Source organism: Pollicipes pollicipes, unplaced genomic scaffold (genome assembly GCF_011947565.3).
Source record: "Pollicipes pollicipes isolate AB1234 unplaced genomic scaffold, Ppol_2.1 Scaffold_4002;HRSCAF=4701_pilon_pilon_pilon, whole genome shotgun sequence".
NCBI lineage: Eukaryota > Metazoa > Arthropoda > Thecostraca > Pollicipedomorpha > Pollicipedidae > Pollicipes > Pollicipes pollicipes.
In genome coordinates this window covers 43,863,502-43,875,565 of record NW_023596420.1, presented here as the reverse complement: position 1 = coordinate 43,875,565, position 12,064 = coordinate 43,863,502, and the positions used below count along the sequence as shown (strand labels likewise).

The window sequence follows — 12,064 nt, the reverse complement described above, 5'->3', positions numbered from 1 at the left end:
CCGACAGCTCACGGCGACGCCCCGACTGTGAGCACGGAGACGGCGCACAGACGGCGCGCCTGAGCTGGACTGGACAACGCCGGTAGCGGTGCAGGGGACGGCCACGTCGGTACACGGGATCGCCAGGGCATCTGGGTAACAGGCGTTCCGATTTGGTGGACAGGGACATTTTCACCCGGTAGAACCACTCTAGCCCGTCCTGCAGCGGTCCGGGACAGCTTTGTCAGTAGATACACTCGAGGTCGCAAGGCATCCTGCGCAGCACGGGGACCGCTGTGCTAGTACGGCCGTGACCACAGCCATCCTGCTGAGGACGAGGACCGCTGCCCCAGTGATGTCCCACCGGGACAGCGCTGGGGCAGCCAGCTGTCCTTTGACAGATAGAGCCGCCGTGATCGTGCCAGCTGTGGCTGCAGCCGCCCTGCAGTGTTGTTCAAGGGCCGCCATGCCCGTCTACCTGGTGCCACCAGTCATCCGGCGGCGCGGCGGCAGGGGAGCGGGGGCGGCGTGAAGGAGCGTTGTCGATCGATTTCGGCGCCGCCTGCCTCGCTCCCCCGCTGGCCTTGGCGGGGTCCAGGAGGCCCCTCCGGGAGAGGGGCGACCCGCCACCATCGATTGGCGCCGGCCGAGTGACGCGGCTCGGGCGGCGTCCCCTCCGGCGGGGGAACCGGCCGCTGGCAGGCGCCAGACCGAGAGGCGCCCCCCGACCGTCACCCCGCCACGCGCCGGAGACGGAGACCGGCACGGCAGGCGGCGCGCCACTGACTGATGCCCCTCCGCATGTCAGACCGCGCCCTCCGCAGGTCGGACCGCGCCCTACGCAAGTCAGACCGCGCTCTCCAAAGGTCCGATCGGGCCCCCGCAGGTCAGACCGGGCCGTCCGCATGTCAGACCGGGCCCTACGCAGGTCAGACCGGGCCCTCCGCAGGTCAGATCGGGCCCCCGCAGGTCAGACCGGGCCCTCCGCATGTCAGACCGGGCCCTCCGCAGGTCAGATCGGCGCCCTCCGCAGGTCAGACTGGGCCCTCCGCAGGTCAGATCGCGCCCTCCGCAGGTCAGACCGTGCCCCACGCAGGTCAGACCGGGCCATCCGCAGGTCAGACCGCACTCTCCGAAGGTCAAACCGTGCCCACCTCCGACCCAGCCGGCCGTCTGGTACGCTCCTACGATCTGCGGCGTTAGGGATACGCAAAACGGCAACCTACCACTAACGTGGGCCAGTTCATCCAGGAGCTGTGAGCCTCACTGAAAGGCAATCAAGCGGCCTTCATTGTTAAAGCCGAACCACTGGAAGTTTGCGGGTAGCGACGAACCGGAACCCCGGATAGCCCAGACACCCGTGACGTACTGAGCCAAAGCATACTTGAACGTCACTGAAGCGTTAACTGTAGGACGGATGCGGGTTTTCAGGCGTAATCACAGATTGCTAACACAGACGAGGCCGACGTTTGATGCAGGCATAAACTGGGGCAACCGAAGGACGATTCCTAATCAACACAAGTCATTGATACGTCATCAAGTCAAAAGAATCATAGTCAATCAATCAAGTCAACATAATCAACACGAGTTATTTCCAGTCAACGATAGTCTACAATGTTTCAAAGTGGTAGTTCGTAACATTCCACAGCTGGTGTCCAAATTATGCCACAATGCTTGAGTTATCACCCTCACCATCGCACGTGGCTTGGGAAGTGCTCGATTCGGCTAATTAATTAAATGAGCGTGGCAGAACAAGTAGTTCTGACTACCACGATAATTACACAGAGTGAATTCAAAGTGCCTATGATCGTGAATTATTAGACGAGACAGGACTTGAAACATTTTTGATAAAGCCGAGTTTGTCCCTGTCTTCGGCAACTACAGCTCAGGTCGCAAGAATGATATCATTACCCCGTACCACACGGATGCCGGGCGACTTTTCCATTTCCACGGCCGGCTGCAGTAAGTGGTCCTCTCCATGACCCTGGCCGCTTCAGACGCGTGCCGTCCATGCATCCGATCGGGACAAAACATTGCCGACACGACTGACGCCGGCCGCTGGCATGCGGTGCCGAAGGGGAGGCAGCCCTGCGGGGAGGGAGCGCCAGGGGGTTCGGCAGGCCCATGACTGGTGGCGCGTGGCCTCACGCGGCCGGAGCGTGTTCGGGCCGTCAGTCGGGCCAATTCGGCTCCCCCGCTGCCAACGTCAGCTGACCAAACGCAGCCCTCGGTGGGACGCCAGCTGGATCCTGGGGAAGACAGTGATAGGTCCCAGGGGGTGCTCGTCAGACGCTAGCGGCATTAACTGGAACACCGCGATGACATCCGTACGATGTCCGAGCCTCGGCCTGACATAACCTGAGCCTAACGGAGCCGCCAGCTGATTCTTGGAAATATAAGTTGATCTCTGTTTTCCGGAGTTGAGTAGAAGCTGATCCCTGTTCTCCGGAGTTGAGTAGAAGTTGATCTGTGATCTCTGACGTTAGCCCTTGCTATAGACGTCAGTGGGTCTTGGCCCATATCAGTCCATCCTGGGGGACGTCAGCGGGTCCCGGGGGACGTCAGCGGGTCCCGGGGGACGTCAGCGGGTCCCGGGGGACGTCAGCGGGTCCCGGGGGACGTCAGTCGATCCCAGGGGATGCCAGTTGGTCCCCGGGGGCGTTAGTTGATCCCGGAGACGTCAGCTGGTCCCCCGGGTACGTCAGCTGGTTCCAGGGGACGTCAGTCAATCACGGGGGACGCCAGTTTATCTCCCAGGCCGTCAGTCGTAAGTCCGTCCTAGTGGGCATCAGTCGGTCCCTAGTGACATCAACTGGTCTCTGGTAACGTCAGCCGATTATTGACGTCAGTTGTCCCTTACGGACGCCAGTCTGCAGCTCAGTCGACCGGCCGGGGCGTTGCCCCACCAGGTGAGGGCGCCACCAGGTCGGGCGGCGTGATAACGGAGACGAGACACCGGCCCCACCCCCGCGTCGGCGACAGAAATAGCGCCGGCCGTTTACAATCCGACGAACGTCGTTTACAGTGGCGGGAAGAGACGCAACAGCGAGCACACAGGCCCGTACACAGCGGCGTGTTTGGGACGGACGCCAGCCCGCCACAGCCGACGACGCAGCGGTCCGCACTGGAGAAAGACGAGGAGGCAATCCAGCAGCGCAGCGAGCAAAGCCGGCTCAATAATACAGGAATACCGGCGCGCCGAGACTCTTCACCGAGCGACTCCGGCGCTGTGTGTGTATTTCGGGACACACCCGGAGCCAATGCCACCATCGTGCTCGACGATGTGCACACTGGCCGAGATCTGTCTTGGCGGAGTGGTTGCCGCGGGACCGGCGCCCGGCCCCAGCGGCCTCGGTGCCGCCCAGCTGAGCCGTGCATGGGCCGGGCCGGCGGCGCGCGGAGCGGTGACCGGGCGGCGGGCGGCGTGCGCCACCCGCTGACCGCGCCCCACTCCGGCGCGTGACCGATCGATGGCCGGTCGGGCCGCCTCCGCCCGGCTGCGTGCTCCGCCCGCGCCGCCGCCACACGCCCCGGCTGCTGACGGGTGGTGAACGCGTCCTCAAAGACGCGGCAGATCGCCTGCTTCTCGACAGGCGGCGGTGCGCAGATGACCCACACGCGTTTTGAGGGAATCCCGAGCGCTCGGTTATGACAGAGCGCTGGGCCAAGTGGCTGCCTGACATGCCAGCCGGCCGGCGGCCGGTCCGCCAGGTGCCGGCCGCGCGGCGCTCGCCCCGTCCCCCGCCGCCATCCATCGTGTCCGGCTGGCCGGGCCGGCGCCGCCTGACAGCGGGGACGCCGACCGACGGAAGCCGGGCCGCGTCACCGGCCGGCCGCCCGGCCAGCCGGCAGCCCCGTGACTCACGGCGGCGGCGGCCGGCCCGCAGACGGCACCGTTCGGGCGTCGGCCCGCCCGCACACGCTAACTGCCCGTCTGCCCGCAGTCGGCACCGTTCACGGTTCATCCGGCCGCCGTGGGAAGCGGAGCCCGCTCGTCTGCCGCCGACGGCTCTCGCGCACGTCACCGTCTCCCGCGGACCATTCGGCGGCGGGTTCGGTGGGCAGCGGCATCCAGCGTCGGGTTCCCAGCGCGGCCGCTCCTCAGCCGCAGCGTCGCTCACCGACGCAGCCGGCGGCGGCGCGGTCGGAGTCCGGACCGCGTGCAAACCGCGGCGTGCATCCTGTCCGCGGCTGACGCAACCCGCGACAGTTCCCCAGAGGCCCGGACGCTTCTCAGCATTCAGAGCACGGAGAGCGCGACTGGTGGACGACGCGGCCCGGGGAAACGCGATCACGCGGTGGCGAAACAAAGACGGGGCCGCCCGTGCAGCGTGTTCGTGTCGCGCAGGCCGCAAAGAACCGCAAAGCCGGGGCCAGCCGATGCACAACGGCGCAGCCGACACTGACGGAGCACGAGAGGAGCCAAACGAGCGGGTCTTATTTAGTGCGCCTGCCGCCATCAATAACACGCACGCCATAACACGGCCGGTGCGGCGGCCCACGTGTTTCCGATCGGCGGCGCGCTGCCGCTTCCACGTCACGGGTCGGCCCAGTTGCCGCGTGAGCACTGACGACTGGTCGAGATCGTGAGCCGATAGGAGTGCAAGGACGGAAATTGCAAGGCCCCAGGAGGAACTTTCCGGTGCCGCGCGAACGCCCCCGTAATCCCACCTGCGAATGACAGAACACAGGGAACAGAGAACGCCCGGTTGGCCGTTCTTGGCCCATTGACGGTGCTTCCGCCGCCTCGGGACGCGCCTGGGGACACGCCACGGGTGACGGCGCCTCGGCTGCTCTCGCGCCCTCGGTGCAGTGCAATGGCCCGCCGCCCGGCGTGGGAGCACCGATCGATACGGGTGTGGTCACCGGGACGGCCGGCGGCACCGCTGCGGGCCGCTGTCCGGGCCGTGGCTGAGGAGGCGGCGCCGCCCCACGCTGGTCACAGCTCCGGACGACGCGGCACGTGATCGGTTACACCCGAATAATACGGCGATCAACGACACCGCCGCCAGCCGTCGATGGTCTAGAGATGGCTCTGTTTGTTCGTGGCGTGGCTATGGGGATGTTTCACAACACCCCGTACGGGACGTTGACCCGGGCTACCCCCTGCCAGGCCAGCCAGCTGTCGCAGGCCTGCCCACAGTTACACCATGACACGGCACTGCCCAGTGTCCGTAGCCTAACGCTCCCCACATCGAGTCATGGCCGGTATGCCGCGGCACAGGGCGCCTCGCTCGGCCGGTGCTCAGTGGCAGCGTCGTTCCTAAGCGGACCATGTGACGGTCCTGCGCTCGGGCGGGGTATTGAGCTCACCGCACCGGGCCGTTCCCCTGGCCCGCCCGCGGTCCACGCGCTCCCCACACGGCTGCTGCCCCGCCGGCCGGCGCGTGCCCGGTTCGACAGCAGGGCCGCGGCACGGCCGCCAGCAGGTGGGGCGCAGCCAGCCCGCCGATACGGCGGCCCTGACGTCACAAAGTCGGCGGCGCCGCCGCGGCGGCCCGCGCCGACCGCGCCCGTCTGTCTTCCCAGCGGCGAACACCGGTCACGTCGCTCTCAGCGGCCGGAGCAGCGGCCGGAACAGCGGCCTGAACAGCGAGCCTGAACAGCGGCCTAAACAGCGGCCTGAGCAGAGGCCTGAGCAGCGGCCTGAGCAGCGGCCTGAGCAGCGGCCTGGGCGGCGGCCGGAGCGGCGGCCTGAGCAGCGGCCTGAGCAGCGGCTGAGCGGCGGCCGGAGCGGCGGCCGGAGCAGCGGCCGAGCCGGAGCGGCGGCCGGAGCGGCGGCCGGAGCAGCGGCCTGAACGGCGGCCATGAGCGGCGGTCGGAGCAGCGGCCGCACGCCGCGAGCCGGGCCCGCGACCGGCCCGCTCGCCGTCTGAAGCCGCTCCTCTGGGGCAACAGCATGGGCATCGGCTCCGCCGAGAGAAATCGCACCAAGTCTCGTTCGCCGGACAGCACCCGCAGGCGGCGCCGGGCGGGCGGCGGGTCCGGCCGCCGGCGAGCCGCTCCCGCAGCGGGTTCGCCGGCGTGGTCGATGAGCCCTGGTTCAGTGGCCGGCTGCTGTGGCCCGGCCTGCTGTATCTACGACCACAGCTGGAGACCGACGGCGGACGCGGCCCAGCTGTCCGGCCACTCCAGTGCATGACGGGGACGGGGGGCGGAGGGGGGGGGGGGGGGCAGCTGTAGCAGCGCCATGCCCAGTGCTGGAAAGGATCGGGCACACCGCGGAAGGCGTGGGATTAAGATTTGAAAGATAGCTCATTTTTACAAAAACGGCAACGAAATTATCTTCGGTCGATCCTGATGGGTTTGTAAAAAGACAGCCGTGTGAACGCTCCCAACGCAAGGACCGTTACTGCAGCGCGGCGATGTCTCAAGTCCCAACACTTTGGGATGATGAACTTCGGGGATTCGGCGCGAAGCATTCCAAAACCGCTAATCGAGAACGACCACTCGCAATACCCACATCGTCAGAATCACAACTGCGACGTACACAGATCAAGCTTTAAAAGCACACCCGATTATGATTCAAACGTTTGGAGGCATGCCCGGACCTTTTGCAAGTTTCCAAGCTGCAGTGCTGAGGCCACAGTTCCCACCTGCAGACCACATGCCCAGGAAATACATAGCGAAGCATTCATCTAACATTCAAGTCACAACGCTGCTAACAGCACCGACCGAGCGTCATCTTGCCTATTGCGCGCCACTGCACCGCGGCAACGCAGCGAGTCGCCGCCGTCCCGCTCGGCCGGCGCCTTCTGAGCGCGCCCCGCGCCCCCGCGCGGCGGGTCGGCAGAGCACGGGCGGACGTCCGGCGGCCAGTCCGGCCCGGGTCCGGGTCCGGTCCGCGGCCGAGGCCGGAGGAAGCGCCGGCGTCGTCAGGTGGCGCTCAGCTGGCCTGCGGAGCTCACTTCCGCCGGCGCCGGACGTGCGTCCGCGCACGGCTTCATGGACACGCACGGCGCCCGGCTTCGCCGCGCCGGCTTTGCAGTGACCCACGACGGCAGGCTTCGCGACAGCATGCGATGGTGGGTTCGGAATGGCACGTCCTAGTGGGCTTTGCGATAGCGCACAACTATGGGCTTGATGATAGTGTTTGATGGGCTACACTCGGCGGGCTTCAGACAGCAACACAATGGAGCTTATGACAAATGCTGCGAGAAGCTTTGGGGCAGTAGGCTACAGAGCAGAACAGGCCCAGTGGCAACTTCACGAGCAGCTGCAGCCGACAAAAACAGCTGTGAGTTATATGACGTTCATGGTGTCAGCCTTCAGGAAACCAGAAGTCCAAAAGTACGGGGCTCGACTCCCCGCAAAGTCCGCCTTTCCTGCCAGGGTGATGTCAAGCGACACCATTACAGTCATTAGTCACAGTCACGGTCACAGTCACAGCCAGTAAGCCTCATTACGGGGGTGAAGTGTCGCGAAGCCGGTTTGGAGAGCTGGGCAGAGAAAATAGCCAAACTTGGCCATAAAAACTTACCACTCTTCGCTAAAAAACCGGTTTGGGGAGCTGGAAGGAGAAAATAGCCAAGCTTTGCCGTAAAATACTGACCATCATACACTAACCATCTCAACGTTAGGGAGCTAGTGTCTCCCCTAGCTGAAGAGGAAGCTACACACCTCTGCTCGCGTACGTTTTCTCCCTCTGTCTCGGCGGACGATGCTGTCGTCGGGCATCACTATCATTTTGTTGGGCCTCGATGGGCGAAACATGGTTTCGGTAATCAAGGTAGGGATTGATGTTATGTGGCTTTAGACGCTGTTTGTAGTGTTTTGATTTCGCATAGTGAGCTGATGTGCGCGACTATTAAAGGCTGCCACGGAAACCTCTGGCAGTTAGCTCCAAGGCGGGCTTCAGGCTGCAACGCAGCACTCATGTTAGGTACGTTCGAAATGCCTAGTTGTTGCTTTGGCAATCATTGGCGGACGGCTACTGCTTGTCGGTCTACTCTGATGGTGCCATCCGGCCTCTGCAACTGTTTCATCGAATATTTATGTCCGGCCCTGCATATCTGAAAGGTTCTTCCGAATGTAGAGGTTTGTACGTGTTAGGTTTTTGGGTGCCAATATTCAACCAGTTTGTTCCAATTTTCTGGTAACACAATGTGGCAGCATATGGCAGCCGTGCAGTGAACGCAGCTCTCTCCAGTCTAAAGAGCTCAAAACATCCAAGAATAATGACAAAACACTCAGCATATACTAGAGTCACAGCATATACTAGAGCAATAACACCAGCATAGACTAGAGTCAGGAGAACAAACATGAGAATCATGCAATTAAGACATGCAGAATACAGCAAAAACAAAAAATGCTCCAGCAAACATGGTACAAACCCAGCCCTCTTAAAGCTTGGCGAGCCGTGTCAGCCGCACCGAAATGCATTACATGGCAGTCCGCAATACAAACTTGAGCTCTCACTCGCAATGTCCTGTTTGTGCTTAGACCCCAGCAGTGTCTTATGTTTGGGTGTTTCTTGGTGTTTTTGACCCCATGACAATTTGTTCTCCACCAATATATGCTAGAAAAAATGCAAAGAATTGTGTGCCGTATGCAACGCAAGGTGGATATAAGCCATCCCCAGAACTCCGACAGTGTCGCGTGCCACTCAAGACTAAATGAGGCATGCCGCCGGGGGTTTCAGCCGAATCTTCTTATCATATCACATATAATCTTTCCATAAATCTCCGCTCAGACGTCCGATCCGGAGCGCGGCACTCCAAACAACAGCCGTCTCTCATGGAGGGGTGGATAGCTGGGGAAAACGAAGAGAATAGCGAATATCTCGTAAACGTGATGATTCGACTGTTTTGGATTGCACGCCGAACTGACTGCGAATACGCGATGTTACGCAAATATATTTACATACATATACAGTGTGAATTAATATTGTTTTGGATACAAATAAGTTTTGATGTCTTTCTGATGTTATCTTTATGTGATTTCCATTCAAAGCCATACAAGTGTAGCTTTTATATAGGGTATAAAAGTGACATCAAACACCATCCTAAGCACTCACTTGGGCACACAGAATCAATGGAATGGCATCTCTGAAGTCTCCAGCTCTTGGGGAGGATTCAGAATTTGAGGGAAGGCATATTCTCCATTCATAGACCTGAGCTGAATATGTGATGAAAACACACAAAAGTGGCATTAAGCAAAAGCATGCACTTTTTTCTTTGGATCTGCATTGTCACCACCCAATTATAGTGTGAGTGTAAAGTAAAGTAAAGTAGAGTTTATCATCCTCTGTTGGGCACAGCTTTTCATCTTGTATTCCGGTAAATAACGGCCAGTGGATCTGTCACTGGAGACTGCTCTTCTGTGTTGGTCATTTCTGTAGCCCTTCTGAGGGTTGTTTAGTTCATTTGGTGCAGCCAGGTGCTAGAGCCATGTCAGGAGGTGGTGGTAGGATTGGTTGAGAATGTAGATAGACTATCAATTCAGCTCAACATCACAGCTCATAGAAAAACATTGTATCAGACTCAATACCAGTGAGCAGATGCAGCAATGCCAACTACATAGTGCTGGCTCGCGCTAAGACGTGGAAACAAATCTTCCACCCCTGCTGTATTGACTTCTGGGCCCCAACCACACAGCAGTCTTACCAGACCAGTCTGGTAGACCAGTCTTGGTGACCAGAGCAAATCATTAAACCCCAATGAGCAGTGCAAACCATTCTCTCCCTGAATTTGACTAACTTCTGAAAGTTGGGAGGAGGGGCTTAAGTCTCATCCAAATGAATAGGAAACTACACCCCTGGTCCCAAATTAAAAATATATAGGCCAGTAAAAGCCCAAGTAGGTATCACATTGCCCCAGCATGTATCTTAGATCAGAAAGACTGTACCTTGGCTGGGAGGTAGCAGCACTTATTGGTATGTGCCAGATAATCCTTTATATTAATAGTGGCATACATTATATTCAATCATAAATTTTGTCATGATGTGACCCGGGGAATTATCCAACAGGTGCACCACATTTTCTATCAGTCATTTGGCATCATCCACACACAGCACCACAACATTTATCCAGTCTCAATTGAGACTCACACATCTAGGATAAAATTGCCAATGTTAACAGCTTTTATCAGCTCTATAGCTTCAAAAAGTATAGTAGGTGTGATCATATGCCTAGGAAGCAAACACTTGGGAGGCAAGAAAATTTACAAATTGCAAGCAGCCAATCTGCAATGGTCTCTGGCAATAATAGGGACCATCTAGTGCATGGTATTTACTGTCATCGATTGTTAAAGAATGTCCTACAGTACCATTAATGTCCACAGTGCAAATTTGCATTAGCAAATTTGTTCTCACTCCTAGCAGGGACTTTGCAATTTGCTATTCCTTCTCCCCACCTCCCCAAGTGTCAAATCCAAATGTCAGATACTGGACCCCAGGAACTTAAGGGGCTGAACTCACCATTGCAGGAGAGGCCAAATTGGACTTTGGGGGGCTCAATGGTCCATCCAAAAGCATACCAATTGGGAAGTGTTTATTAGTGCAAATCAAACTAATTTTTTACCTTCAAAGATAGGCCTAGCTACACAACACTGAGTTCAACAGGGGAAACCAGAGCAGGGTATGATGAAGCATGCACTTACTGTAATACACCTGCAAGTTTTTGCTGAACTGACAACATCTTGAACACTGCTGGATGAGATTCTGATGTACCATGCATTTCCTACCTTCAAAGGCCAGAGGGACATAAAAGGCACTAGTCCATACCGCGATTAAAAACAGCTGCAAGCTACAAACTGACCGCAAACTGGTAAACCACAGCAAGAGTGCAGCTTTAAATGCGGGGGAAGCTCAAAATTGTTGACCAACTTCTCGAAGTCCAATGCCTCAGAGCAGACAATGGGTGGTTGACGCAGTGGGCCGCTCTAAAAAAAAAACTGCCCATGTCTTCCCATCATTCAATTCAACATGCATCCATAATAGCGATAAATCTAGCCTGCGGTGTTATTTAAACATGCCGACAAAGGCCTCGCGGCAAATGTGACGACTACGCCCTCGGCAAAAAGCTTTTGTTGTTAGAACTTACCTCATGATTTCGTATGTGATCCAAAAATCGGCTATTCTTGGTTATCTATATGGAGCTGCACCCACACACTTCAACGCAATGCAAATTAATGCATAGCACCTCCCAGGCACCGACCGCGACTCGACCGCCGCCCATCCGCACCGTTACTGTCTCATGCACTCGCATGTAGAGATGGCTAAAGGACTTGGCGAAGTAAAGCAAATACGTGAACAGATAGATGAAGTTGAAATTAAAAAAGAAGCAGATTGCTTGTTTAAATATACATTTTACAATCCAGTTTCACACAGTCAGTACAATTTATTTAATAAAATTTCAACTCCGAAATACCTCGGGTAAATTCAGCACAAATATTTAGGTCAACAAAACAAGTCACTGGTTACGGCGCATCAGTGACAGCTATTGGTCCATTTCCAAGTGTTCGTGAACACGATCTGTTTTTCTTCGTGTGCCGCTTTTGCATAGACAACCAATAAAAACTCGAAAGTTCATGCCGGATAATATAAACCTGTCTCCAATTGGCCACTTTCCTCCGCTCGCGATCGAGTATACACTACGTGCGAACGCTGTTCGCATGCGCATTGCTAAAACGTAAATACCTGCCACGAACGAAAACATTCCCTTCAAGAGTACCGCTTGCTATAGTGTGCTTCACTTTCGTAGCTGTAAATTACCTGGTGTTACATACCTTATAGGCACCATGCCTACGCTGGTGATGGTTATGATTAAGCATTTGTCTTGTTTAGCAGCAAAGCTGAAAGCAGGGACAGGCATGACATTAAGGGACTATAGGGCTGATGGAAAATGTGTAAATTTTGTGCAGTGTAAGCACCATCCACTGTGCCAAACAACTATGCAACACTAATGTGTTGAACCTTTTATTTTTGCACCTTAACTGAGGCTGGGTCAAATTGTGCTCAGGGCTCAACTATTTATCTGAAAAAGTGTGTTCAGATTATTTTAGCTAGAAATACATTTATTGCATCATAATACAATGAAACATTGGCTTACTTTGCACTGAAACTGATGGTTATGGTGCACCTAAC

General features: G+C 57.3%; 1 protein-coding gene across 1 annotated transcript in view; it reads right to left on the bottom strand.

Annotated features, from left to right (window-relative positions):
- The window catches only part of LOC119094540 (cytoplasmic dynein 2 light intermediate chain 1), a 5,095-nt gene extending 3,171 nt beyond the window's left edge, over nt 1–1,924 (bottom strand). The window contains exon 1 of the mRNA XM_037217600.1: nt 1,891–1,924. Coding sequence (XP_037073495.1) covers nt 1,891–1,924 — 34 coding nt within the window. The remainder of the gene's footprint in view (nt 1–1,890) is intronic.
- Nucleotides 1,925–12,064: the final 10,140 nt, after the last annotated feature.